Source organism: Jaculus jaculus, chromosome 6 (genome assembly GCF_020740685.1).
Source record: "Jaculus jaculus isolate mJacJac1 chromosome 6, mJacJac1.mat.Y.cur, whole genome shotgun sequence".
Taxonomy (NCBI): domain Eukaryota; kingdom Metazoa; phylum Chordata; class Mammalia; order Rodentia; family Dipodidae; genus Jaculus; species Jaculus jaculus.
The window spans coordinates 114,336,281-114,360,879 of NC_059107.1; the positions used below are offsets into that span (position 1 = coordinate 114,336,281).

General features: G+C 37.8%; 1 protein-coding gene across 2 annotated transcripts in view; it reads right to left on the reverse strand.

The window, feature by feature from the left end:
* Window positions 1–24,599, reverse strand: part of Ptprr (protein tyrosine phosphatase receptor type R) — a 293,879-nt gene that overhangs the window by 135,864 nt on the left and 133,416 nt on the right. For both annotated transcript variants that reach the window (XM_045153538.1, XM_045153539.1), the window contains exons 3-4: window positions 7,422–7,535; window positions 3,891–4,046 (exon numbers count right to left, since the gene is read on the reverse strand). In XM_045153538.1, the coding sequence (XP_045009473.1) occupies window positions 3,891–4,046; window positions 7,422–7,535 (270 nt within the window). The remainder of the gene's footprint in view (window positions 1–3,890; window positions 4,047–7,421; window positions 7,536–24,599) is intronic.

The window sequence follows — 24,599 nt, forward strand, 5'->3', positions numbered from 1 at the left end:
TACTAGAAGATGAATAAATATGGAGGGGAACCCAGAAGACCATTAGCAGCCTTACACAACTGTCCACAAATGTCTGCTGTGCTCCTTAAGGCTACGTGTCTATCTGGCAGCTCCCATGTGGTGCTTGCTCACTGCAGGCCCTTTTCTTTCTCCTCAGCCTGATCTTGTTTCTGCATTTAGAGATTCAGTTCAGGAGATGCTTGTCCCCAGATAAAGTTCCTGAACCAAAGGTTCAAACAGTCCACCATTCCTTGATGAAATGTTCTTTATTCCCAATTTAAACACTTGCGGACCTGCCATAATGTATATTTCATGGGATGGAGAATTCCTGGATTTCTAGGTGGCAATATTTTCATAAGAAAATACTAAATTTTGGCTATGAAATGTGCTTGTTATTCAAGTATAGCATAAGTCTTGTGGCCTATTGTGAACTATATAGCTTTGTGATGGGTGGTCCAGGTAAGCTCTCACCTTCACTGCTATGCTGTATTAAAGATCACCAAGCACTTTATTTTAACTAGTTCCTTTTGAATAGTGATCTCATTCTTTCTGTATTCCTCAAGCCCGTAGAGTGACATTAAACAGAACAAAGTAGCAGGGAAAATAGAGAAAATTATTCTCTAAAAGCTTATAGGAAGCAGAATAAATTGATTCAATATATTTTTAAAAAATTCTCTTCCTACCTTATCAATGATCTTTTTCAAAATTAAGAAAAAAGATTCTATTATTACTCAGTCTATGAAGGGCCTAGACAATGGGAATGGAATTGGGTTTGTCATGCAAAGACATTTCAGTTTCAGATGTGGTAAGGATATAGAGAATTCTGGGTGATTCAGCTCATGTTCTCTCTCTCTCTCTCCCTCTCTCTCTCTCTCTCTCTCTCTCTCTTACTCTTTCTCGCTTCTGGAAGCACAAGGTGACCTTTCAAAGTTCCATAACACAAAGTAGTAACTTTATCATAGTGATGCACTCCCCTCATCTGTTTCAATTTGCAATATAGGAGCAACAATCCACTGAAAGCAAGAAACAGAGAAGGGCTGTTGTGACATCACTGTTCAGTAGTAACATCCAGTTGGCCTTCCTATCTATGATTTTTGCTTTTGGAAATTCCAACCATGAATGGAAAAAAAAATCAGCCTTCGACACACAGTTTTTCTTCTTGTAATTGTTCCCTAAATAATTCAGTCTAACAACTATTTGCAAATGAAATTTTATGTAAAAAAATTTCACACCCACAGACTTTGGTCCTGGACCCATTGCCCAAAGGGCACCACAGGAAGACTGCTTATTTTCACTCTGCTAAGTCATCTGGATTTGTATTTAAATCACTTAGTTTGGAACCCACACTATCTTAGAACTTCCCCCTAAATTTAGAAAAATTATTTCAGGACTGGAGAGATGACTCAGTGGTTAAAGGTACTTCCTTGCAAAGCCTTATGGCTTGTATTCAATACTCCAGTACCCCTGTAAAGCCAGATGCACAAAGTATTGCACACATCTGGTGTTCATTTGCAGTGGTAAGATGCCCTGGCATACCCATATTCTCTCTCTCTCTCTCTCTGCTTGCAAATAAATAAATAAAAGAAAAATTAATTCATATGTCAAATCCATTAAATGAGGGCCATAGCTATTTTGGATATGAAGAAACTGAAGCTCAGAGAGTTTGGCACTATACTAAGGAAGAAAATCTCTGAATTAAATGACCTTCCTGAGGTCAAGCACATGATAAATGTTACATCTAGGATTCACATGGTTCTGCAATAAACCTTTTTATAAAAAACCTATGGTATTTGAAGAAATGAAAGACAGTATGACTTACTGGTAAGAAGAATAGATCAGGAATAAAACAAAGACATTTATATTTTGTTTTTAGATAGGGTTTTGCTATGTAGCCAAAGCTGATCTTGAACTCATGTCTGTCCTGCCTCTGCCTTAAGTGAGTTTCAGATGTGTGCCACCATGTTCAGCTGAGATCTAGCTTGTTCATTCATTCGTTTGTTCATTCCTTCATTTCCTTCTTCCTTCCTCTTTCCCTTCTCCCTTCTTTCCCTTCTCCCCACTTTCATCCCTCCCTCCCTCCTTCCCTACGTTCCTTCTTTCTTTTATTTTTTTGGAGGGGATTGAACATGGGTCCTCATACATCTAGCTAGGTAAGTGCATAACCACTCAGTCTTCTTTGTATTTTTTGAGCCAGAGTGGTTTGAATGTCAAATATCCCCCATAGGCTCTTGTGTTTGTGATTAAGCCTCATACTAAATCCTTAGCTGGTAGAGCTTTTGGGAGGTGGAGCCTTGCTGGAGAGGTGTGTCACTGCAATCAGGACTTGGGATTTTATAGTCCAGCCCCACTTGTCAGTGCTGGGAGCTCACTCTTGCTGTCTCCTCCTTGCTGATATGACAAGATGTGATGCCCAGCTGTATCTGGCTCTATGCTTTCCTCACCATGATGAAACTTCCCCTTTAAACTACAAGCTGGAAATAAACCCTCTCCTTCTACATGCAGTTTCATTTTGTCCCAGCTATAAGAAGTAACTTCCTCAGGTAGGGTCTTATTATTTGCTCAGACTTTTTCTTTTGAGGCAAGCCCAACAGATTGCTTTTTCTTGTTTGTTTTTATTTTTTGTTTTTTTGTTTTGAGAGAGAGAGAGTTGGTGCTCCAGGGCCTCACAGCCACTGCAGTCATATTCCAGATAATTGTGCCACCTAGTAGGCATGTGCCACCTTGTTCTTGCCTCACCTTTGTGTATCTGGCTAATGTGAGATCTGGAGAGTAGAACATGGTCCTCAGGCTTTGCAGGCAAGTGCCTGAACCACTAAGCAATCTCTCTAGCCTTGCCTTTTTTTTGTTTATCATGTGGGAGAGAGAGAGAGAGAGAGAGAGAGAGAGAGAGGGAGGGAGAATTTGCACACCAGGGCCTACAGCCACTGCACTCAAACTCCAGATGTGTGTGCCCCTGGTGTACATGTGCAACCTTGTGTCACTGTGTCTGCCTTATGTGGGACCTGGAGAATCAAACATGAGTCCTTAGGTTTTTCAGGCAAGTGTATTAACCACTAAGCCATCTCTCCAGCCCATAAGCAGATTGTGACTCTGTAGCCCAGGTAAGCCTTGAACTTCTGATCTTCCTACCTCAGGTTCCAAGTAGCTGAGATTACAGGCCTGTGCCAACAAGCTTGGTTGCTAGCTAGATTTTAAGTATTGCTTTATGCTTCACTCTATTGTCACTCTGAGGCAATCACTTAATTTCCATGCACCCTATTTTCTGTACCTACAACATGTTCCTTGAAGGCCAGATTCCATGACTCTGAGATTTGAATTACATCTGTTTGGGTTGCTGACTATTCCAGTGTTTGTTCCAGTGTGATGGGACAGGCAAAGTAGAGAGGAGGCTAAAGTCACTCAGGAGAAAATGTAAGGAATGGCAGGGAAATTATTTTGAAAGTCCCAAATTTGGAAAATACTATGAATAAAAAAGGTCTTTAAGAATAGAAAAGAAGTACATTTCATATAATTCCAAAGTCTGGCAACTGTTTTGATAACAAAGGTAATCTGTTGATAAAGGTACACAGGGCAGTATTTTTGTCTTTATGCATATCAGTTTCAAGTGATCAATTGGCAAGCATATTTAACTTGTCTTCTAGATAATTCATTAGATCAGTAAAACCAAGTTACATGGCCACAAGGATTTCAAGAAGAAAGTATCCAAAGTGAAACTTTAATGTGAAAATAAGCACACAATAGCACGAAGAGTTGAGTATTCTGACCCCTAGGGCAAATATTTAAAAATCAATGCACAATAAAGTGCTTTCATTTTAAAGCCTTACAGGACTGGCTTTGCATATCATGCTAACTGCAGACTTTTAAATGACATATTCCATGCAATGACATACCTCAGAGGAAATGTCTGTAATTCCAAACTGGGATAGACTCTGATGCAGAACATCGATATTAAGTGAACGCAGAACTTCTTCCGAAGGCAGAGCTTCCGAAGTTCCTGTTTTCCGGTTTATGGGAGACACAAATAGTTCAACACTGTTCTTCTTTTCCTGGTAAAGGCAGGTTATTTGCGTGTGTTAAAGGTATTGTGAACAACCTGGGCAACATTTTCACATTTCCTTTGGACACATTAAAGAAAGTAAAATTCCTAGACTCCTAAAAGCCATTTGCAATAGAGGTCACATGTATTGTTTACTTTGTGCTGGTCACCAATTACCAGTCTAAAGTCTACCATCATCAACCATCCTTCCTTAAGACAGTTAGCACTCTAAGATTTACAGCTTCATATTCCCTGGATATTGGCTTATTTCCCATTTTATAATTTAATATTTTTGCTGCTGTTAATTTGCGACAGAACATCACTAAGTAGCACAGGTTAGCCTTGAACTCAAGATCTTCCTGCTTCTACTTTCTTTTTTAAAAATTCTTTTGTTTATTTTTATTTATTTGTTTGAGAGTGACAGATAGAGAGAGAAAGAGAGAGAGAGAGAGAGAGAGAGAGAGAATGGGCATGCTAGGGCCTCCAACCACTGCAAACAAAGTTCAAATGCGTGTACCCCCTTGTGCATCTGGCTAACGTGGGTCCTGGGGAATTAAGCTTTGAACCAGGGTTCTTAGGCTTCACAGGCAAGCACTTAACCACTAAGCCATCTCTCCAGCCCCCTACTTCTACTTTCAAGAGCTGGAACTACAGCTGTGTGCTACCACACCCAGCTATATTTTAATTTTTGGAATATACTTTTTAAAAGTTTTTTTCAAGGTAAGGCTTTACTCTAGCCTAGCTGATCTGAAACTCACTTGGTAGCCCAGGCTGGCCTTGAACTCACAGTGACGCTCCTATCTCAGCCTCCTGAGTGCTGGGATTAAAGGCATGTGCCACCAGACCTGGCATGTAATATTCTTTTAAATGTTCCCTGAATGGTTATGCTTAAAGACATATTTTAAAATGAAATGAATTAAATAAAACCTGATGCAATAGGGCAGCCTGTAAGCATCACCATTTTAATTTTCCTTGTCAATTGTGTGAGTGGGACAGTTAGACTAACCAAGGAAGGTGGTGCTAGAGGCGTTTTGAAGCACCTACCCTGACTCTTTCCACCTCAGATATGCCACAGTTGTGAAATCTTCCCTTTGGTAGAACTGCACATGTTGTGCCGGTATCATGATAATTTTTCTGTTAATGTTGTTTTGGCTAAAATGAAGACAATCCTTGCCATAAATGGTTACTGTGCCAGACAAAAGTGGCACTGGCATTGCAAACATTCTTTTGCAACTGTACAGTGTACTTGCAGAAGGAAATTTTTTGTATCTTCTTTTTGACATACAGTTTTCTCATGCTAAATTTTTTCTCTGGATGCAATTTGTCAAAAATTCATCTAGGTAAAAGATGAAGTGTCATTTCCATGTTTGTACGAACAGCAGACAATGAACACTGGTCCGTATATTGATGTGAAAGGTATCTGATGATTTGTAACAGTAGGAGGAAAGGACACTGACTTTGTGTCTGGCATGTGCCTGTGCACTTTACATCTATTGTTTCATTTAAGGCTCAAACCACTCCCAGGAGATGACGAACTTACACAGGAAGAAATGTAAGTGGCTCACCCATGCTCACACAGCTTGGACATGGACATGCAAGCAATGGAGTACGGTTCTGCTTGGAGGTCTGCAGGACCGATGCTCTTAATCATGATACTCGGTTCCCTCAGTCATTGTAACTCTGCCTACTGTAACAGCTACACTTAACAACGCTGCTGGCCTTCTCTAAGGAGATGTTTCTTGATCCTACTACCTCTGCCTCCCAAGTGCTGGGATTAAAGGCGTGCACCACTGTGCCGGGCTTAAAATTCTTTTTTTGAGGCAACATCTCACTCTACTTCAGGCTGAACTTGAATTCATCGTATATTCTCAGGCTGGCCTTGAACTTAAGGTGATCCTCCTACTTCAGCCTCCCTAGTGCTGGTATTAAAGGCATACACCACCATCACCATGCCCAGCTGAAAACTAATTTTTTATTTTTTTAAATATTTTTTATTTACTTATTTGCTAGGTGGGAATGAGGGAAAATGCTAAAGCTTCTAGCAAAGGTAACAACTTACCTTTTACAAAAAGAATAAAAATGCAATAGACCATAAACAGCAAAAAAAGAATAAAAAATTGAGAAAAAAGAAAAGAAAAGAAAAAAATTATGCAGCTGGGAATACAGATACAGATATAGTAGAAAGTTGAACTGAAGCAGGGCATAGCAATTTAAGACTGACAGAGTGTGCAGTCCTTGGGTGGGCTCCCAGCCCTATGGAATTAACAACAATTTTAAAGTAATCCCAAAATCCCATGTCTCTTTTAGTAGGAAACTTTAGTAATTAAGCTTTTATAAGAAAAAACATTATTGATTTGAATTTATCCTCCCGGCTTTCCCATTTGCTCAACCTATCTGCAGGTGCTAATGGGAACATTTTAGTTGGTGCCATCCAGGTTCCCAAACTGTGAGGAAGTAGAGTCAAGAATGAATGTGAGGGGGCTGGAGAGATGGCTTAGTGGTTAAGCACCCTGGTTTGAGGCTGATTCCCCAGGACCCACGTTAGCCAGATGCACAAGAGGGTGCACACGTCTGGAGTTCTTTTGCAGTAGCTGGAAGCCCTGGCACTCCCATTCATTCTCTCTCTCTCTCTCTCTCTCTCTCTCTCTCTCTGCCTCTTTCTCTGTCTGTCACTCTCAAATAAATAAATAATAATTTTTTTCAAAAAAGAATGAATGTGAGGGATGGATAGGTTTAGAGCTGGTCCCACACATGAGATTCCTTAGGCCTTTCATTATCCCTATCTCATATGCCTTTCCAAATTTCCTCTTGGCATTCCAGCTGGGCTGTGGACAAAAGACTTGGTTCTTCTTTATTAATTATCTTTTGTCTTGTGTATTCAGCACCCACCATTTTATTGCTGTGCTAGAAGGGGTTTTAATAAACACTATCTGGAAACACAGTGTCTTATGTGATGCAGAAGTTTCCACCCTCATGGACAATATTTGGGGACATTATATTATTTAATATATATGTATATATTGTATATAGTATATTAGTGTTGGGTTTCTAACACGTGTATTTTCAGCCCTTTATTCATATCTACCATGGCAGATAGTGTTAACCTACAACAGGGCTGACAAATTTTTTCTGTAAAAGGCCGGGTGGTAAACAAACAGTTTAGGCTTTTGGGCTCAATAAGTTTGTTGTAACAATTCAACTCTGTTACTTTAAGTAGCCATGGGCAATATGCAAATGGGTGGCCATAGCTTGTTCTAATAAAGCTTTACTTACAAAAAATAGATAATATGGTAAATTTTTCTCTTAAGTCATAGAATTATAGCATGAACCCTTCAATGATTAAAAAAGTAGTATCATTCTGAGAAGTTAGAATGTAGCATCTTACAATGAGACGGTTGATGTGCACTTGCTGAGGTAAGAGTCCCAAGGCGGCAGCTACTCCTTGACGGAAGATCCGAAGCAAGGTTATATTCAGCTTGGTCACATCCATTTGAAGTGTCTGGAAATAAAGACAAATATAGTGTCCAAGTTCTAGTGATTATTTGGTTTAAGAAGCCAGAAAATCAGTTTTTTTTTTTTTTTTTTTTTTTTGAGGTAGAGTCACATGCTAGCCCAGGCTGACCTGGAACTTGCTGTGTAGTCCAGTCTGACCTCACTCACAGAGGTCCTCTTACCTCAGCCTCTCAAGTGCTGTGATTAAAGTATGCACCACCATGCCTGGCTCTGAGAAGTCAGTTCTTGACTGATGACTGACCACAACAGTTTCTGTGGCTCTGACAAGTTGACACTCAGGATGCTATATTGAATTTTGATGAAAATAAAACTGCCAGGACATTCTATGTGAAATTTTAAATGGTGTTAGTTAAAAGATGGGGCATTGTATAATAATAAAACATGTTCAATTATTTTTTTTTTAAATAAATGGTCACTTTCTGAAGAAATTCATTGAAATGTGCCTTGATCTACTTTGCTTTCCTTCAGGTTTGGATGACAGAATTGAGTCAAGCCTATTTGAGTTATCTAAGCTGAAGGACATATTTACTTTGTGTTCCCACATAGCCACAGAGAGAAGGATGCTGTGTCAGTTCCCTGAGGCTGGACTTGGCCATTTCTCTATGGAATGTGCTGCCAATGCCAGGCAAAGAAATGAGGTGCAGTCATGTATTTTCAAACTCTTGTAACGAAGCCAGTGGTACTGATGATTCAGTCTAAGGTAAGCAATTCTTTCTTTCTTTCTTTATTTTTTTGTTTTTTCTAGGTAGGGTTTCATTCTAGCTCAGGCTGACCTGGAATTCTCTATGTAGTCTTCTCACGCTGGCCTTGAACTCATGGCAATCCTCTTACCTCTGCCTCCCAAGTGCTGGGATTAAAGGTATGCGCTACTATGCCTGGCTTCAACAATTCTTATTCTATGTTTGAGACAATATGCTTTGGAAACAAATTCAGAGCAGTAAAAACCATGTTCCACAAACAAGAATAAAATTGCAATGTGAATATAATTTCAATTTAAACCATTAGTGTTGGGCCAGAAAAATGGCTCAGCTGGTAAAGGCACTTGCTTACAAAGCCTGACAGCCAGGGTTCAGTTCCTCAGTACCCATGTAAAGCCAGATGTACAAAGTGGTACGTGCATTGGGAGTTCATTTGCAGTGTCAGGACGTCCTGGCACGGCTAAAATAACTCTCTCTGTTTCTCTCTGTCTCTCTTTTTCAAAAGAAATAAAATAATTTTTAAAAATCAGTGTTATTAACATATTTAAACCATGAAGCATTTTACTGTGTTTCCAAAACTATCATAATGATTTGAGATAGATGCTTGCAAGGAAAGGAAACCAAATCTTTATGCATTTTTATGTTCTTATAATGTTGAATTCACTACTTTTGACATTTGCAAATATTGGATGGCTGCAATATTGTCTCTTTTACAAAATAAGCCATACTTCTCAGAACACATTTGGGTGATAAAGGGCTTGTTTTGCAAGTCTAGTCTAATCTATTGTTAAACAGGAACTCTTCAACTGGGCCTCCTCCCAGCTAACTTTATAAGAAGAATGATATTGCTTCGAGAATTTATAGTCTTGCTAGGAAGTAATGTGTTATCTTTGTGTAAAGTTAGTGGAAAATAAATGATTGGAAAGATGATGGGGTACACACTGTGACAGGAATCAAATAGTTTGGAAATGCAAAACAGGTGTAATGGCTCCCAGTCAAGATGGTGGGCTTACTGAAATTTCCAGATTGCATTCTATCTTAGGGTCTTGAGATACTTGCATAAGGGTAGAGGTTCCTGGGTCTTGTTCATGTTAAAGAGCTGGAAAAATAGACCCAAAGCAAGATAGAAACACTGGAAAACTACCTGATAACCTGAGGATAGCTATCAACTTGCTTCTGGGTAAAGGAAAAGGATAATTTAGATGGTTAAGTTGAAAAGCTACATTAAAATCATCATTAACACTTTCAAAATATTTATTTATTGAGATTTATTTTATTTGGTGTGAAGAAATGGGAGTGAATTGTCCCAGAGTTGTGAGGCTAGATATCTGAATCAAGGTGTCTGCCAGGCCATGTTCCCTCATGAATCTATACCCCACCCTCTTGTCTTCTAGCTCCTGTAGTTTGTCAGCAAATTCTGGCAGGCTTAGCCTACAGGTATGTCCTCCCAATCTTTGCTCTTGACATCACTTCTGTCTTCATATTGTCCTTCCTATCTGTGTCTATATCAAAATTCTTCCTTTTATCTGGGTGTGGTAGCATATGCCTTTAATCCCAGTACTTAGGAGGCACATGAGTTGAGGTCACCCTGAGACAATATAGTGAATTCTTGGTCAGCCTGAGCTAGAGTGAGACCCTACCTCAAAAATCAAAACAAAATTCTTCCTTTTTATGAGGGAGCAGTCACTGCATTAAGATCCCACCCGACCCCAATGCTATGGTTTCACTTAAATGATATACCTGCAATAACTCTATTTTTTTAAAAAAATCATTCTAGAGTATTGAGGAAGTCAAATTCCAATATACTAATTTTGAAGAGGACATAATTTAACTCCAAATAAGGTTCAAACCAAGTTGGAATTTGTGGAAGCAAATTACTAAGAGAGAATAGAGTAAGAATATCAATACTTCGGCATATTTTTCTTTAGGCTCTGAGTTAAGAAAATTGTAGGTTCAGCTGAGGTCCTGGTGTTCACCCCTAGTCCAGGAGGCATTTGGGTGGCCAGATAGATCCATTAGAAGCATAATTTTATTGTAAAAGTGGCTTGCAATCTGGAGTTTATCAGAACTAAAGATGATGGCAATGCCTGGGTGATCAAAAGCAGAGCAGGTGAATACAGACACAAGTAAGAACAGCACCTTCCATTCCTGATTCTCTTCCCCTCGTGTCACAGCAACTTCTGGACTTGGGGGGAGGTGACGCCTGTCTTGATATACTGTGATCCTCTTCTTCTAGAAAATTATTCTTTTATGTTTTGTTTTTAACTAATTGAAATAAAAATCATCTAATAATAGCCAGGTGTGGTGGGGCATACCTTTAATCCCAGCACTAGGGAGGCAGAGGTAGGAGACTGCCCTTAGTTTCAAGCCAGCCTGGGACTGCAGAGTGAGTTCTAAGTCAGCCCGGGCTAGAGTGAGACCTTACCTGGAAAACACACACACACACACACACACACAAAAGAGATCATCTGATGATGTACAAGTGTTTGCATTTCATTTTCTGAGCTTTTCTATAGCCTAAAAATGTTTCCACTATATAAGAACATAATTGAATGCAGAAAGTTAAATGCAGCTAACCCTGCAAGGATCAGAAGCATTCGGATAGGCAGTGATGAGGGAAATAGCATTAGAGTTTTAAGCACAATTTATGTATTTATCTGGCAAACCCAGGAGACTAGTAAAAGAGTCCACCTGGTAGCTCTGGGAAACAGGCTTCCTCTCCTCCCATGGCCTGCTTTCTGCTCTGCTAGGCTGTGGAAGCTCACATTAGACAAGGGACACTATATTTCAGCTGTCTGTGTATCCCTCTCCTCTAGAAGACAAAAGTGGGATCCTAGTTGGGTTTCCTGAAACACTGGAGAGGGGGGGGCACTAAATTCTGGCTTGCCCCCTGTGTTTGTCAGGCAAACTGAGCCGGAAGGCACTGTCTCTGATCCCCAAGGGCGGGATTTGGAGCCTTGACCTACACTGGGAACTGAGAGTCAAGGGGGTTGTGTACACACTTGAGAGCTCAATTCCCAGGGCCATGATTATCTGAGGCTTGTAGCTGTGGAAACAGTATTAAAGTCTCAAATGGGAAGTGAAATAGGAACTCAAGATTAAAAATCACTCAAAAGGCAACTTTGTAAGAGGGTAAAAGCTATGCTCTTGAATCAGATTTTGAATGACCCAACTAAAGTAAAGAAGTGAGCTGAAGTAATTAGTTTAAATTGAAAGCATCTGGTTCATCTCAAAAAAAATTTGAATAATTTGCCTCTGCTCTCTGTTTGCTTGTAAAACTTGGGTTGCCTACATCGTACATAAATGAATCACTGACTATTTCATAAAACAGTGATACTAGAATCTAGGTACACACACAAACATACACATGCCATATATATATATATACATATGTATATATATATATATATGGGATGATTATATATAAATGCAATTTGTAAAATAGAAAGTATTCTTCATAAAGTGATAATTTTTACTAGATAATATTAAAGCATGTGACTTTTCATAGTGGATATATGCTGCCTACTTCTTTGTGAATACATAGTGAAAATGAAAAGCTATTCTCATTTTGTTACGTGAGGTCACAGTTCTGACAGAAGACACAATGACAAGGCAATGATTCTAAAGCTTTAAAGTTCCTGCAACAGTGCATGATAGATTTTAGTTGGAATTCAAAACCCATTTGATCATTTCTATCATTTTAAATTCAAATGATTAAGATTTTAATTTCAAGGAGGGTAAAATGTTCTTCACAAATACAAATGCTAAGACATTTTCCAGTAGTCAGTAATTCAACTAGAACTCGTGTGTGCTAGAGCTGGCATCTGGAATGTCTTCAAAGGCCTGTATGGTTGAGGACATGGTACTTATCTTATGGGTACATTAGGAGCTATTGGGACTTCTAAGAAGGGGAGGAAGTTAGAGGAAGGAAGTTAGGTCATATTGGAGTGCCCCTGGAAGCACTATTGGAGCTCTCAGTCCTTCCTGTTTCCTTGCATACCATCTGCCAAGGTGGTTAGCAGTTTCTTTTGCCAAATGCTCCTGCTTGGTATGCTGCCTTGCTACAGGCCCAGTAACAGCACGCCAACTGAAACTGTGAGGAAAGATACAACTCTTCTGTCTATGAGCTTATTATCTTTGTCATTTGACATACTAAGGAAGCTAGTGTTTTTGTTGATTATATATATATATATATATATATATATATATATATATATATATATATATATACCTTCAACCATAATAAAATATTCAAAAATTTCAAACTATATTTTAAATTTATTGGGAACTCATTGTTAAGAGGTGTTGGAGTCATTTACTCATTCTAGTACTCCCACATAAAGTACGCAGCATTTTATAAGATCTTTGGAGTTAGGTGTGATGACAAATACCAATAACCCCCACCACTTGGGATGCTGAGGCAGAATCAAACCAGCCTGCGTTACACCATGAGTTCCAGGCCAGTGTGGAGACTGTCCACTTAAGACCTTTAAGTCTTAGCTATAAATTAGGCTGATGAGATTGGTTACAAAGCAGCATTTGGATTTAAGCAGCCAAATGTTTTTGTACTACATGGGATTGACTCCTGGCCACTTATTTTTTTAAATGTTTTTATTAGCATTTTCCATGATTATTAAAAAAAATCCCATGGTAATTCCCTCCGCCACTTATTTTTAAAGGATGTTTAAATGTGTTTTGCCTGGGAGGAGAGCAGTTATTCCCTTCCTGATGCTTGTCAGGCAGTGTGCTCTGTTATGTAATCACGAAACCATAACTGGCAGCCCATTTGGAGGGAAGAAAAACCAAATAACCATCTTTCTCCATAGAAGACCTTCCCTAAGCTGCTGAAAGAAATCCTACAGCCACAAAAGGATCCCACTACCTTAAGTACCAGAGCTTGTGAGGAAGAGTCAGAAGCAGAAGTCCCGGTTTCTAATCGATGCCCACAAGTCTTGTTACCACAACTGCCCTGACTTTCTAGTCTTGCCTCCCATGACCATCTACTGCATTCATCACTTTCCAGTCACACCTAAGGGTTAGTAAGCATCCTCTTCACATCATGTCAGTGCATAATGGATCACTGTCCAGCTGCCCTTCCATCTCACTAGAGACTTAGCTCCCTTCTTAGAAGGATGTCACCAGTTCTGGATTCTTAACTTTGGTACTTTCCCTTTTCAGCCAGATTTAAATATCTACTACCTTCTTCTAGTCTTTGATTGCTCCTCTCCTTTCCTTTGTTCCCTCAGTCATACTGTGCTAGACATTTCCGTTTTTGTTTACCAATTCCTCCAAGTAATACTCAAACCATTTCTTATGTATCATTATAAATACTTTCTAAGCATTTATTACATAAAAACAAAATGTTGCAGGGCATGGGGCTGCACACTTTCAGTCCCAACACTCAGGAGGCATAGGTAGGAGTAAGAGGATCACTGTGAGTTTGAGGCCAGCCTGGGAGTACATGCAGAGTAAGTTCCAGGTCAGCCGGAGCTAGAGTGAGACCCTACCGCAAAACCCAAGATATAAAAACTAAATATAAAAAAACTTAAATGTACTAGTCAATATCATATATTGCCATTAAATACAAATAGAATTAAACTATACTTATTTTTTCTTGAGGCAAGTCCAACAGACTGCCTTTATTTTTATGTGAGAGGGAAAGAGAGAGAGTATGGGGAAGAGAATTGGCATGCCAGGGCCTCCAGCCACTGCAATCAAACTCCAGACATGTGTACCCATTTGTGTGCATGTGCAACCTTGTGTGCTTGCCTCACTGTATGTCTAGTTTACATGGGACCTGGAGAGAAAAACATGAGTCCTTAGGCTTTGTAAGCCAGGGTCTTAAACTCTAAATCATCTCACCAACCCTACTTACCATTTTATAATTGCACCTTTCTTTATTAATATATTTGGAATATATTATGTGCTTAAAATATACACCATCACCAAATATGCTTTTTCTTTTTAAATAATATTTAATTTTTATTTATTTATTTAAGAGAAAGAGGCAGAGAGAGAGAGAAAGAATGGGTGCACCAGGGTTTCTAGCCACTGCAAATGATCTCCAGATGCATGAACCACCTTGTGCATCTGATTAATGTGGGTCCTGGGGAATCAAACCAAGGTCCTTTGGCCTTGCATGCAAATGTCTTAACCATTAAGCCATCTTTCCAGCCCTCATGTTTTAATTATTGTCTAATGACTTCTTATTTTTAAAAACTTAATTGTTTTTGATTTATTTATTTGCAAGCAGAGATAGAAGAGAGACAGACTGAGAGAATGGGCATGACATGGCCTCTAGCTGCTTCCAACAGACTCCAGATGCATGCTCTATTTTGTGCAACTGGCTTTATGTGGATATTGGGGAATTGAACTCCTGTCATTAGGCTTTTCAGGCAACTTCCTTAACCACTGAGACATCTCTCCAGCCCATAACTTCTTATTTTTTAGAGGTTATTTTGAACAAATTATTTTTTTAACATGTTTAGATATATTTTATGCTGCCTTTTATTTTGTGGTGCTAGGGACTTAACTCAGGACCTAGCACATATAAGCTCCATGGCAACCCTAGTTCCATTTGTGTTTATGCTTCCTTAGATTTTTGTCTTGATATATGTTGCACTATCTTTTGCTTTTGTTATTGTTCTATGTTTTTCTTATAACTTCTATATTTGTAACATAAGTGAATACCTGATAAATTTAAGCTTTCATTTAATGACTTAGAAGAAAATTTTGGAAGCATAAGTTATCCTATGAAATATGAGAAAATATATACATACATCTACCAATTCTCATGATCATGTCCCTGTTTTTATATTATCATGTTTCAGAATAGTTATATTGTATTCTGCATAAAGTAGGTGAAAGTAAAGTGACATTTTCAGTTTCAGGCAATTAAGGATGAGTATGCCTATTTTGCTCTCTCTCTCTCTTCCCTAAGTCTAATAAGCTGAATGGGCATAGCCTGATCCTATTCCTATATTAGAATTATTGGAGCCAACACAAACAAAAATGCCTCAGACTTAAAAATCAGTGCAGCAGCTGGGCGTGGTGATGCACGCCTTTAATCCCAGTACTCAGGAGGCAGAGGTAGGAGGATTGCCATGAGTTAGAGGCCACCCTGAGACTCCATAGTGAATTCCAGGTCAGCCTGGGTTAGAGTGAGACCCTACCTTGAAAAGTCAAAAAACCAAAACAAAAAACAAAAACAAAAACAAAATCAAATCAAAACAAAAATCAGTGCAGCACGCAGAAGTCCTGGCCCCCAAAGCATTGTTAAACAGTTCTACAAATTAAACTTCTGTCATATTAATACACAAAAAATGGGGTTGTGTTAGTATCAATCACACTGATGGATACACAGTAGTCCCTCAGCATCCATGGCTGATACTACAAAGGTACAGACATAGTTTTTTTTTTTTTTGAGCATTTTCTATCCTGAGTTGATTCAGTGGACAGGCTGGGCATCATTAGATATGGTAGGCCACCTGTCCTCTACCTATAATTTCTAGAGTTCTATTGCATTAGTTACAAATTTAAATGTATTCAATGCTCATGATGAGTCACTGTTCTTTTTTCTTTGTGATTTTTAGAAGGATGTCACCATTCCTGGATTTCTTATCTTGATGTATCTTTTATTAAGCTGGATTTCATTATTGGCTACTTTCAAGTAAGGCTCATGAGGCATTATATGTCTGAAATTATACTTACATCATGCTTTTAATAATAAGTAATAGCTTAGATGGATATTAAATTCTTGATTCAACATCTATTTTATTTTTATTTTTTGCCTTTGAACACTGTTGCTATTATTATAATGCCTTCTGGTATTGAAAGCTGTGAAAAGTAATCAAGGCTAGCCTGTTTTCTAGATGGCTGGCTTTATTCTTCCTATAATCACCTAAGATTATCTTTAAAACTGTAAAATTCTGTCATGATATCTTTTTGGTTTGATAGTTCCTGCAACATGGAATGCTTTTAGAATATATAGATTTTATTTTGTTTTAGAAACATTTTTATCTACTATGCATTTTTCTACAAAATACTTTGGTCTCACTTTCAAAGACATCAATCATATGATCATCATCACACTAGCCAGAGTATTTTAATATGCACTTCTGTTTTCTCTAGACACTTGTATGCTTTCATTCAGATAAAATTCTCTCAGGTCTATCCTGTGTCTTTGTATGTTTTAGGTAGACTTAATTCTACTTCTTTGGTTTCTAACGTGGTTTTGATTTCTCTAGTGTATTATTATCTTGATATATCTTCTGAGTTCTTCCAGCTTAGTCTTTATGATTGCTCTATATGGGCAAACTACTCAACTAAACACAATTTCCTCAAGAGAAGAGCTTTGATTTTTAGGTAGGAAGTGATGCAAAACTAATCTTAAAAATTTTTTTCATCAGTTGCACCTATTTAAATATATGTATATGTGTATGTGTACACACACACACTATAAACGTGCACACAGGCTTTTTCTCTGTCTGTCTCTCTCTCTCTCTCCAGTGACTTTCTATCATATTTAATTTTAAATTCAATTTTGTGGGCCTACAATGCCATATTTTATCTGGCTCCTGATAGACCTTAAATTTATCTAACTTCCCTCCTTCAAGCTATTCTGTCTTTATTGATCCATAATAAGTTAAAGTCATTGTGAACATATGGCCTTGACATTGACTTTTCTGGACTGATCTCTCCATTTCAATTTCACTTCCTTAGGGAAGACTTCCCACCTTACTTTCTACCACATCACTCTCTTTTATTTTCCTTATAGCCTTTATCACTGTCCAACAGTTTCTTGTTTATTTCTTTTTTGTTCTCTCTCCTTAATAAAATGTGGACTCTACAGTGTGGGATTTTATTTTATTTTATTCATTCATTAATTTTTTTTTTTTTTTTGGTTTTTTGGTTTTTCGAGGTAGGGTCTCACTCTGGTCCAGGCTGACCTGGAATTACTTCTGTAGTCTCAGGGTGGCCTTGAACTCACGGTGATCCTCCTACCTCTGCCTCCCGAATGCTGGGATTAAAGGCGTGTGCCACCATGCCCGGCTTCAGTGTGGGATTTTATTTGTCTGAGTCTCTGCTATTTCCATAGGACTAGTGAAGGTATATGAACTGTCACTGTGTGGAAGAATCTAAAATGCTTGGTAGGTTTAGAATAGGTTACAGAAACCATATCTCCACTCTTGATGATGTTATATTCAACTTCATAGTTCACATGTAATACCTACTCATTTAAAAGTACAGGGATTGGGGCTGGGTGTGGTGACACACACCTTTAATCATAGCACTTGGGAGGATTGCAATAAGTTCAAGTCCACCATGAGACTACATGGTGAATTCCATGTCAGCCTGGGCTAGAGAGTGAGACCCTACCTTGAAAAACCAAAAAATAAGGGGCGGGGTGGGAGTTGAGTTTCCATTATTTACATATGATATATAATTAATATAGTTCTGATAATTTGCCTATTATTCATTTAAGAGAGAAAAATTAACAAAAGTTGCTGCTATCAACATTTTTGAAATCCACTTCCACTAGGCGAAATAAATACAATTATTTTGCACACATGTGTATGTGTAATGTGGTGTGTGATGGGTGGTGGTGTGTGTGTGTGATATGTGCCTTTGTGGTGCTTCATATGCTTGCCTGCATGGTGTAGTGGGGAGGGGGTGTTTCTTGGCCTCTGTGGCCAGAGTGGAATGTTGGGTGTTCCACTCCATTGCTTTTCTGCCTGGTCTTGATTTTGAGCCAGAATCTCCTTCTTAGTGATTATATAACCTGCAGTGATTCCTGGGTGTCTGTTCCCTTTTGGGACTGGGGTTACAAGCTTGGACCTGGCCACACCCAGCTATTTTTGCATGAACCCTGGAGATTTGAACTAGGGAAGTTTCAAGACCCCTCAGGCCCACATGCTTGAGCAGGAAGTGCTCATAATTGCTGAGCCATCTATCTCCCCAGGACATAAATGCAAATTTTATGAGTTATATGTTATATTGGTTGCCAATGAAACACACTGTTGTTGTTAATGCAACTAATTTGAGAATTTAAAAACTTGTATTTATAAGCCAGGCGATATGGCTCATGCCTTTAATCCCAGCACTTGGAAGGCTAATGTAGAAAGATATCTGTGAGTTCAAGACAGCCTGAGCCACAGAGTGAGTTCCGCATAATCGTGGGCTACAGTGAGAACCTGCCTCAAAAAAGAATTGAGTAACAGAATTATATATGCTCATGGTTGAAGATTTACAACATATGTTGTTACAAAAAATGCATAATTATTTATTCTATCATTATGTGTCAAGCTTGTAGTGTTTTTCCTGTTAGCTTTTTCCTGATTCATTCTATAATATACAACTGCATATATGAATATATCATATATGTCTACATACATCATAAAGATATTATCCATGTAAAGTGATGATCAAATTTCTGGACCTTTATTTTCTCATGTTATTAGGAGAAAACATTCCTCACTGCTGAGGTTTTGTTCCATGTGGCAGATGCATGAATACAGCTATCATTCTGGTACTTTCCCCTTTTTGGTCTCTCCATGGAAGGGGACCTGACTGTGGAATTGGTGCATTTTCAATAAGATCCAGTCATATGTAGGTCTGTCCTTCCTGTTGGGGTTTGCTTGTCTACCTGTAGATTCCCATGTATTATTTGCAAGCAGTGAAGTAAGTTGTAAAGTCTGTGTCTGTGCAACAGGGCTGAGCTTGACCAGTGCTACTGTGACAGTTGAGAACATCTTCCTAAGATGACATATTCACACTAGAAAATCATTATCATGTTCCTAAGTCACATCTCAACACCCAGTCAGCAAAATGCTAGTGTAGGCTTGATTCCTCTTTTACAGTCTGGGAGATGAGAGATGATATTTCTTGGTCCATTTAGTCACAAACATGGCATCATAAACTTAGACATTACATCCCTTCCTCCACAATAAAAAAGTAAACAGAACAAATAAAAATGATTCTGTAAGATTTTTTGCTACCTGGCCTTCAACATCAGCACAGGTATGCAATGAGGTAGCAGACTAAAAAGGAAGTTAAGATGAATGGTGTTATGGAATCCAGGAGTAGTAAGCTTTGAAAGCAGGCATACCAATGCAGCCTAATGTGCTGGTAGAGAAAATGTGACCAAGAGAAGGCTGTTGCACTTGATAAGGAAGTAATTAATGGCCTTCAGCAGTAATTTCTGGTCCACTATAAGGCCAAGTGAGTCCTCCCTGAACTTGGGTTCATTGTGTATGTTGAATACATTCTGCACAAATATAGCGTTTTTATGTCAAAGAGTTATTTACTGACCTTTGAAGTACAGCAAAAGTTGATATTAATAAAATAAAATTTACATGGTATTAGTATATATTGACACTTCTAAAGGGTGATGGAGGGAGGCATAATGAAGACAAGTCCAACTTTTGTTCAGAACAAAAGGACATAATTAAGATGGTGAACAGAGAGGAAAATTCCTTTTCTCGTAACTTTTAAATATTCGACATTTATACTACAGGAACAGTACCTCAGATGATGTTAGGGTTCTTCCCAAAATATCTCTACCAGTGATGAGTTGCTCTTTTAGCACACTAAACAACAGTAGTGGAGTTTAGGAAAGAAATTTAGAAATATACTGAAGCATAAAATACTCATGCTTTATTCATGAGACATTTTGAAAACAATTGTCATGGAAGCTTTGTAAATTTCTCATATCTTTGATGTTGAGGTTATTTATGGGCACAAAATCCTTATTGTAGCTGTGAGTCACAAAAATCAACTGATTAGCTAATTAACTAAAATAATTCATGAAGGAGGTCATGAGCATTTGTAGTGAGTGATCAAGTATATCTAAAATTCTTATTTAGGAAAGGCAAGACCTACAGACAAGGATCATATCAAGGAGCTTCTAGAATTTTGCGTTCTTGCTTGTGCCTAGTCTGTTTTCCAGCTTGCTATATAGGACAATAGAAAAACTTAACTAATATTATGGTTTTAAGTTATAGGTAGGTGGTAAAATACAAAATAACTTTTGTTATACCATCAAATTAAGAACATGGTTTGGTAAGACAGACTTGAGTTCAGACTTAAGGTGTGTAGCCTTTGTCTCTGGTGGCCTTTAGTTTCTTCATCTACCGAATGGAGATCACTACATTGTGATGAGAAAAACCTTAAGTAATTATAAGAAATAGATAAACCTTAAGATACAAGGCGGAACTACAGATCAAATGTGCTTAGCAATTGCTTAGAGATATGTATTTATTTCATGTTGATGTTGAAACAATTAACTGAATGACCTGCTTCTCTGGACCTTGAGAACAAGGGGAAATAGAACAGTAACTGTGCTGATTAAATGAAGGGCTTGAGCTTATTTACTTGAACAGTAAATAACATCAAGAGGGGAAGAAGTGGCCTGATTGGATTTGCAGTTGTTTACATTCACTGATTTTTAAATCAAGGAACTTTAACTGAAAGTCATTCAGGCCATCTAGGTCAGAGGAAAACAACTTTGTTTTGCAAAGTGATATCATGATATAGCTTGTTTTGAGACAGACTATGTATTTCAGGTTAAAGGTCAGCATGGCAGGCATGAAGAAGGTTCTTTGGCATCCAGATCTCTGCTTCTCTGCATCTCTACCCTGCTGTTCAAACCAAGGTTGCTATGAATACTCAACCCAAATTCCAGAATGTGTATAAGATTGATTATAGGTATTAAATTAAACTCATATTCATCTTCATTTTCCTTTTCCTACCACTGAAAATTAAATATCAATAATGAACCAGAGCCAAATTAGTAACTTAGGTTAGAATCCTTTAACTGATTCATCTGAAAAGCGTTTTATAACCTACTTTCCCCTTCATTTCATTAATCTCTCCTATTTTAATTTTACTTCTTAATTAGTGTCCTCTTTTACATCCCCTATTAATACTCTTGTGGAAGAAGAAAAAAACTTCTCTTTTTTCTTTCAAGGGCTCTCAAAATTAAGAAGTTAGAAGAACTTTTGTGTATATTATTTTAAAATTTATAAACCTTACAGAATTTGGAGAAAGATATCATTATATTATAATAAATTCTTTAAAACTTCATGTAAGTCTTGGCTTTTTAAAGTGCATGTTCACAGGAAGAGATACAGCTTCCTTAAAGTATCAAATAATACTCTGCATACATTTATAACATCACCATTCCTCTACTTTGTGATTTTTACATTCATCTCTGCTTATAAAAATATTTGTATCAAAGTTACAAACATGTATACAGATAAAATAAAGGTTTAATACAAAGTTCTTGAAAGATTGGAGAAAAGTCTTCACTTAACTGTGATTAGATATCATACTACAGTAAGCAAATATCCTAGTAGGTTACTTGCTTTTACCGGTTTTCAAGTCTTATTATTATATGTTCTGGCCAACAGCATTTTCCACTTTCACCTTTTAGTACTGAGTACTGCCTTCTTAGTTGTCCTCACTCCCCCTGCTCCCATTCAGCCTCCTCTGGTTGCTGCTCCCTGCCCCTCTTCCACACTTCCGCTGCTGAAGGCGCGCAGGCAGAACATGGTAGCCCAAGTCAAGTTGGAAATGGCTGGAATCAGAGCCTGGCAAAACTCAATATGGACAAAAGCTCAACACTCAGGCAAATGTTGAAAAAAACAAGATCAGACAAATTCAGATTTCTGTGTCCAGCCCTGTCAAGATAACAAAATGCTAACTTATCACTGCATGACTGGGGATTTTCCAGAGGACAGGAGGATTCTCAACACTGGATCCAGTAAGAATTGAGACCAAATTAACTTCTAAGTGGTGTTTAGGGATGCTTAGAAATAGGTGTCCAAGGGTGAAATCATAATCCCTCAATTCCCTTGAGCACGCAGCACTTTGCTTTCTAGTTTATACTTTCTAGTTCATACTGATATTGTCCCAACCATAAATACCATAATAAACAGGATGACATTACGAATGCACTCTGGCCATTGGTGCTTCATTTGATACAGGTAAAAGCCAGAGATGACTGACTACCTTTCATTTCCATGGGTCAACAAAAGTATATTATTTCAGGACTTGCAAGTGATCACATACATGCACACGCTTGAGCCATGGAGGGGTGGGAGACCACACAAGCTCTGAAACACCAGCCTGATCACAGGGTGGTTTGGAGCCTCACACTCCATGGATGGATGGCATAAAGTTACTTTTATTTTGATTCTCTCCACGAAGGAGTTTATGTTTCACTTCAGTGGCTGTAATAGGATTCTGTTTTCACTCTTCTGGAGAGCTACACAGTTCTCCAAGAAACAGGATAAAAAAGAAGTGAGATTTATTGGCATGTGCTTTAGAGATGCAAATAAAAATGCTCAATTTAATGTCCTTTCAACTTTTATTCTTAGTAATCTTGATTTTTCTGTCGCAATGGGAATTAACAACTTTCTGCATAACTTAAAGTGAATAAAAGATACAGTGTTGAATACATTGTAATCAGTGTTCTTGTGGTTCTTTCATCTACAGAAGGATAAGACAAAACAATAACCATATAATTTTCCACAACATGTTATTTTAGTGTTAGCACCTCCAGAGCTGTTCATTTCTATGAAAGCAAGATTCTGAGTGATGTTGTCTGCAGTATCGCTTTAATGCACAGCATGACGAAGCCAGTTTCATTCTGTTATTTGTCTCAATCCTTACAGTAAGACTTTTTCCTCTTTTAGCATAATTGTGGCCATAACATTTCTTAGGGTTTCTCTGTCTCTGATTTAACTGTAAATTGTTTAATAGAAATCCACAGGTTGACTAGGAAAATAAAAGAGACTAAATACAGTTTATTTTTCTATGTTACAGCTAAATATAGATTTGGCTAATTTTATATATTGCATTCCAGCATCAAATATTAGCTGAATGACTACTGATAATTTAAAAAATAAATTTAAGATTGGAGGTTGCTGAAGAAAGCCATACCTTCCTTAAAAGTTTAATTTCTGTTTAAAAAAAGGTTCAAACAGGTAGATTTTCCTCATACTAAGCACTAATATTAGTATATTAAAGAAAACCATGGAAAACTCCTGTCTCTTTAGTCTCAAACTCTTGCTGCTAAGCCTTAAACACTGCTTTGAAACTTATGCCAAGCCTTCCTCTGACATTATCTGCTTATGTTTCATACTAGAGATGCAGTCAAAAAAAAGTCTGGCAGCCCTATATTTTGTGGAAAATAGGGCTTGATTTCTTGAGTCAAATGATTTATTTGGGCCATGTTGAAAGCTATTTTCTGCAATATTGAATCAGGCAGGAAGTTAATCCAAGTTTATTACAAAGATGGATGGAAATACCAGGTACATTATTTTTGACATTGTTCATCATCATTAAGGACCACATATAAAATCAGAATTATCTGTTACTCTCTACCAATACCAGAAGCACTATATTATTTTTAAATGGTCTAGCTAAATTCTCATTTTTCATCTTTGCCTCCCCAGAACTTAGAATGCCAGGAACACAGTGGGAACTTAATACACTATGTTTTAAAATAAACTTATATGAACTATCGTGTGTGGGTTTTTTTTAACCTGAGAATGGCACTTTCTATGCAGATTAACTAATTATTTCATATATGATTTTTAATGAAGGCCATAATTCTTATGAGAACTGGTAAGATTAAATAAGGAAGCTCTTGGTTTATTGAAGGAAAATAGCAAAGCTACCATTCCTGGCCGGGAATTAGGCCAGGGATGTTTTATATTGCATATTTTTATTCAGTGGTCCTCCATATTTGATTATAATGGAAGATGCTAACTTGTCTTTTATTAGATCAGCATGCAAAGACAAGGACCCACACATGCCTCTATCATAGCAAATAGCTTAATCGTGATAACCTTCTCTTCCTTTTACTTTCTAATTATAAATTTGGTCACCTTTGCCAAAATGTCAATATGGGAAATGCATTGAACAAAATGAAGAAAATACCCGCTCTACTTAGTATCTTTCATGAAACTTTTGAATTCTATTCAAGTGGATGTATATGTGATTTCACTCTGTGGGATGGTTGTGAATTTTGCAAGAAACTGTTGGTGATGGGGAGTCTTTATTATTAATATACATTGAATAATTTCAAACTGTTTATAATTTTCAGCTGTTTCCCTCGGAATCAAAAAAGGTTCTTTGCTGAGTCACTTATATACAATTACATGAGCAGATACAGACAGAAATCATAATGTTTGCCCTCATGAACTCACAGCATCACACATCCCACCTTCCATCTATCATGAAGGATTCTCTTACCTGCTAGGAAATTGGCTGGGTGTTATCATGCATCCGATTTCCATTTGTACTCTTCTTTCTGTTATTTCCTCACCAATGTAAGTTGGATTGAT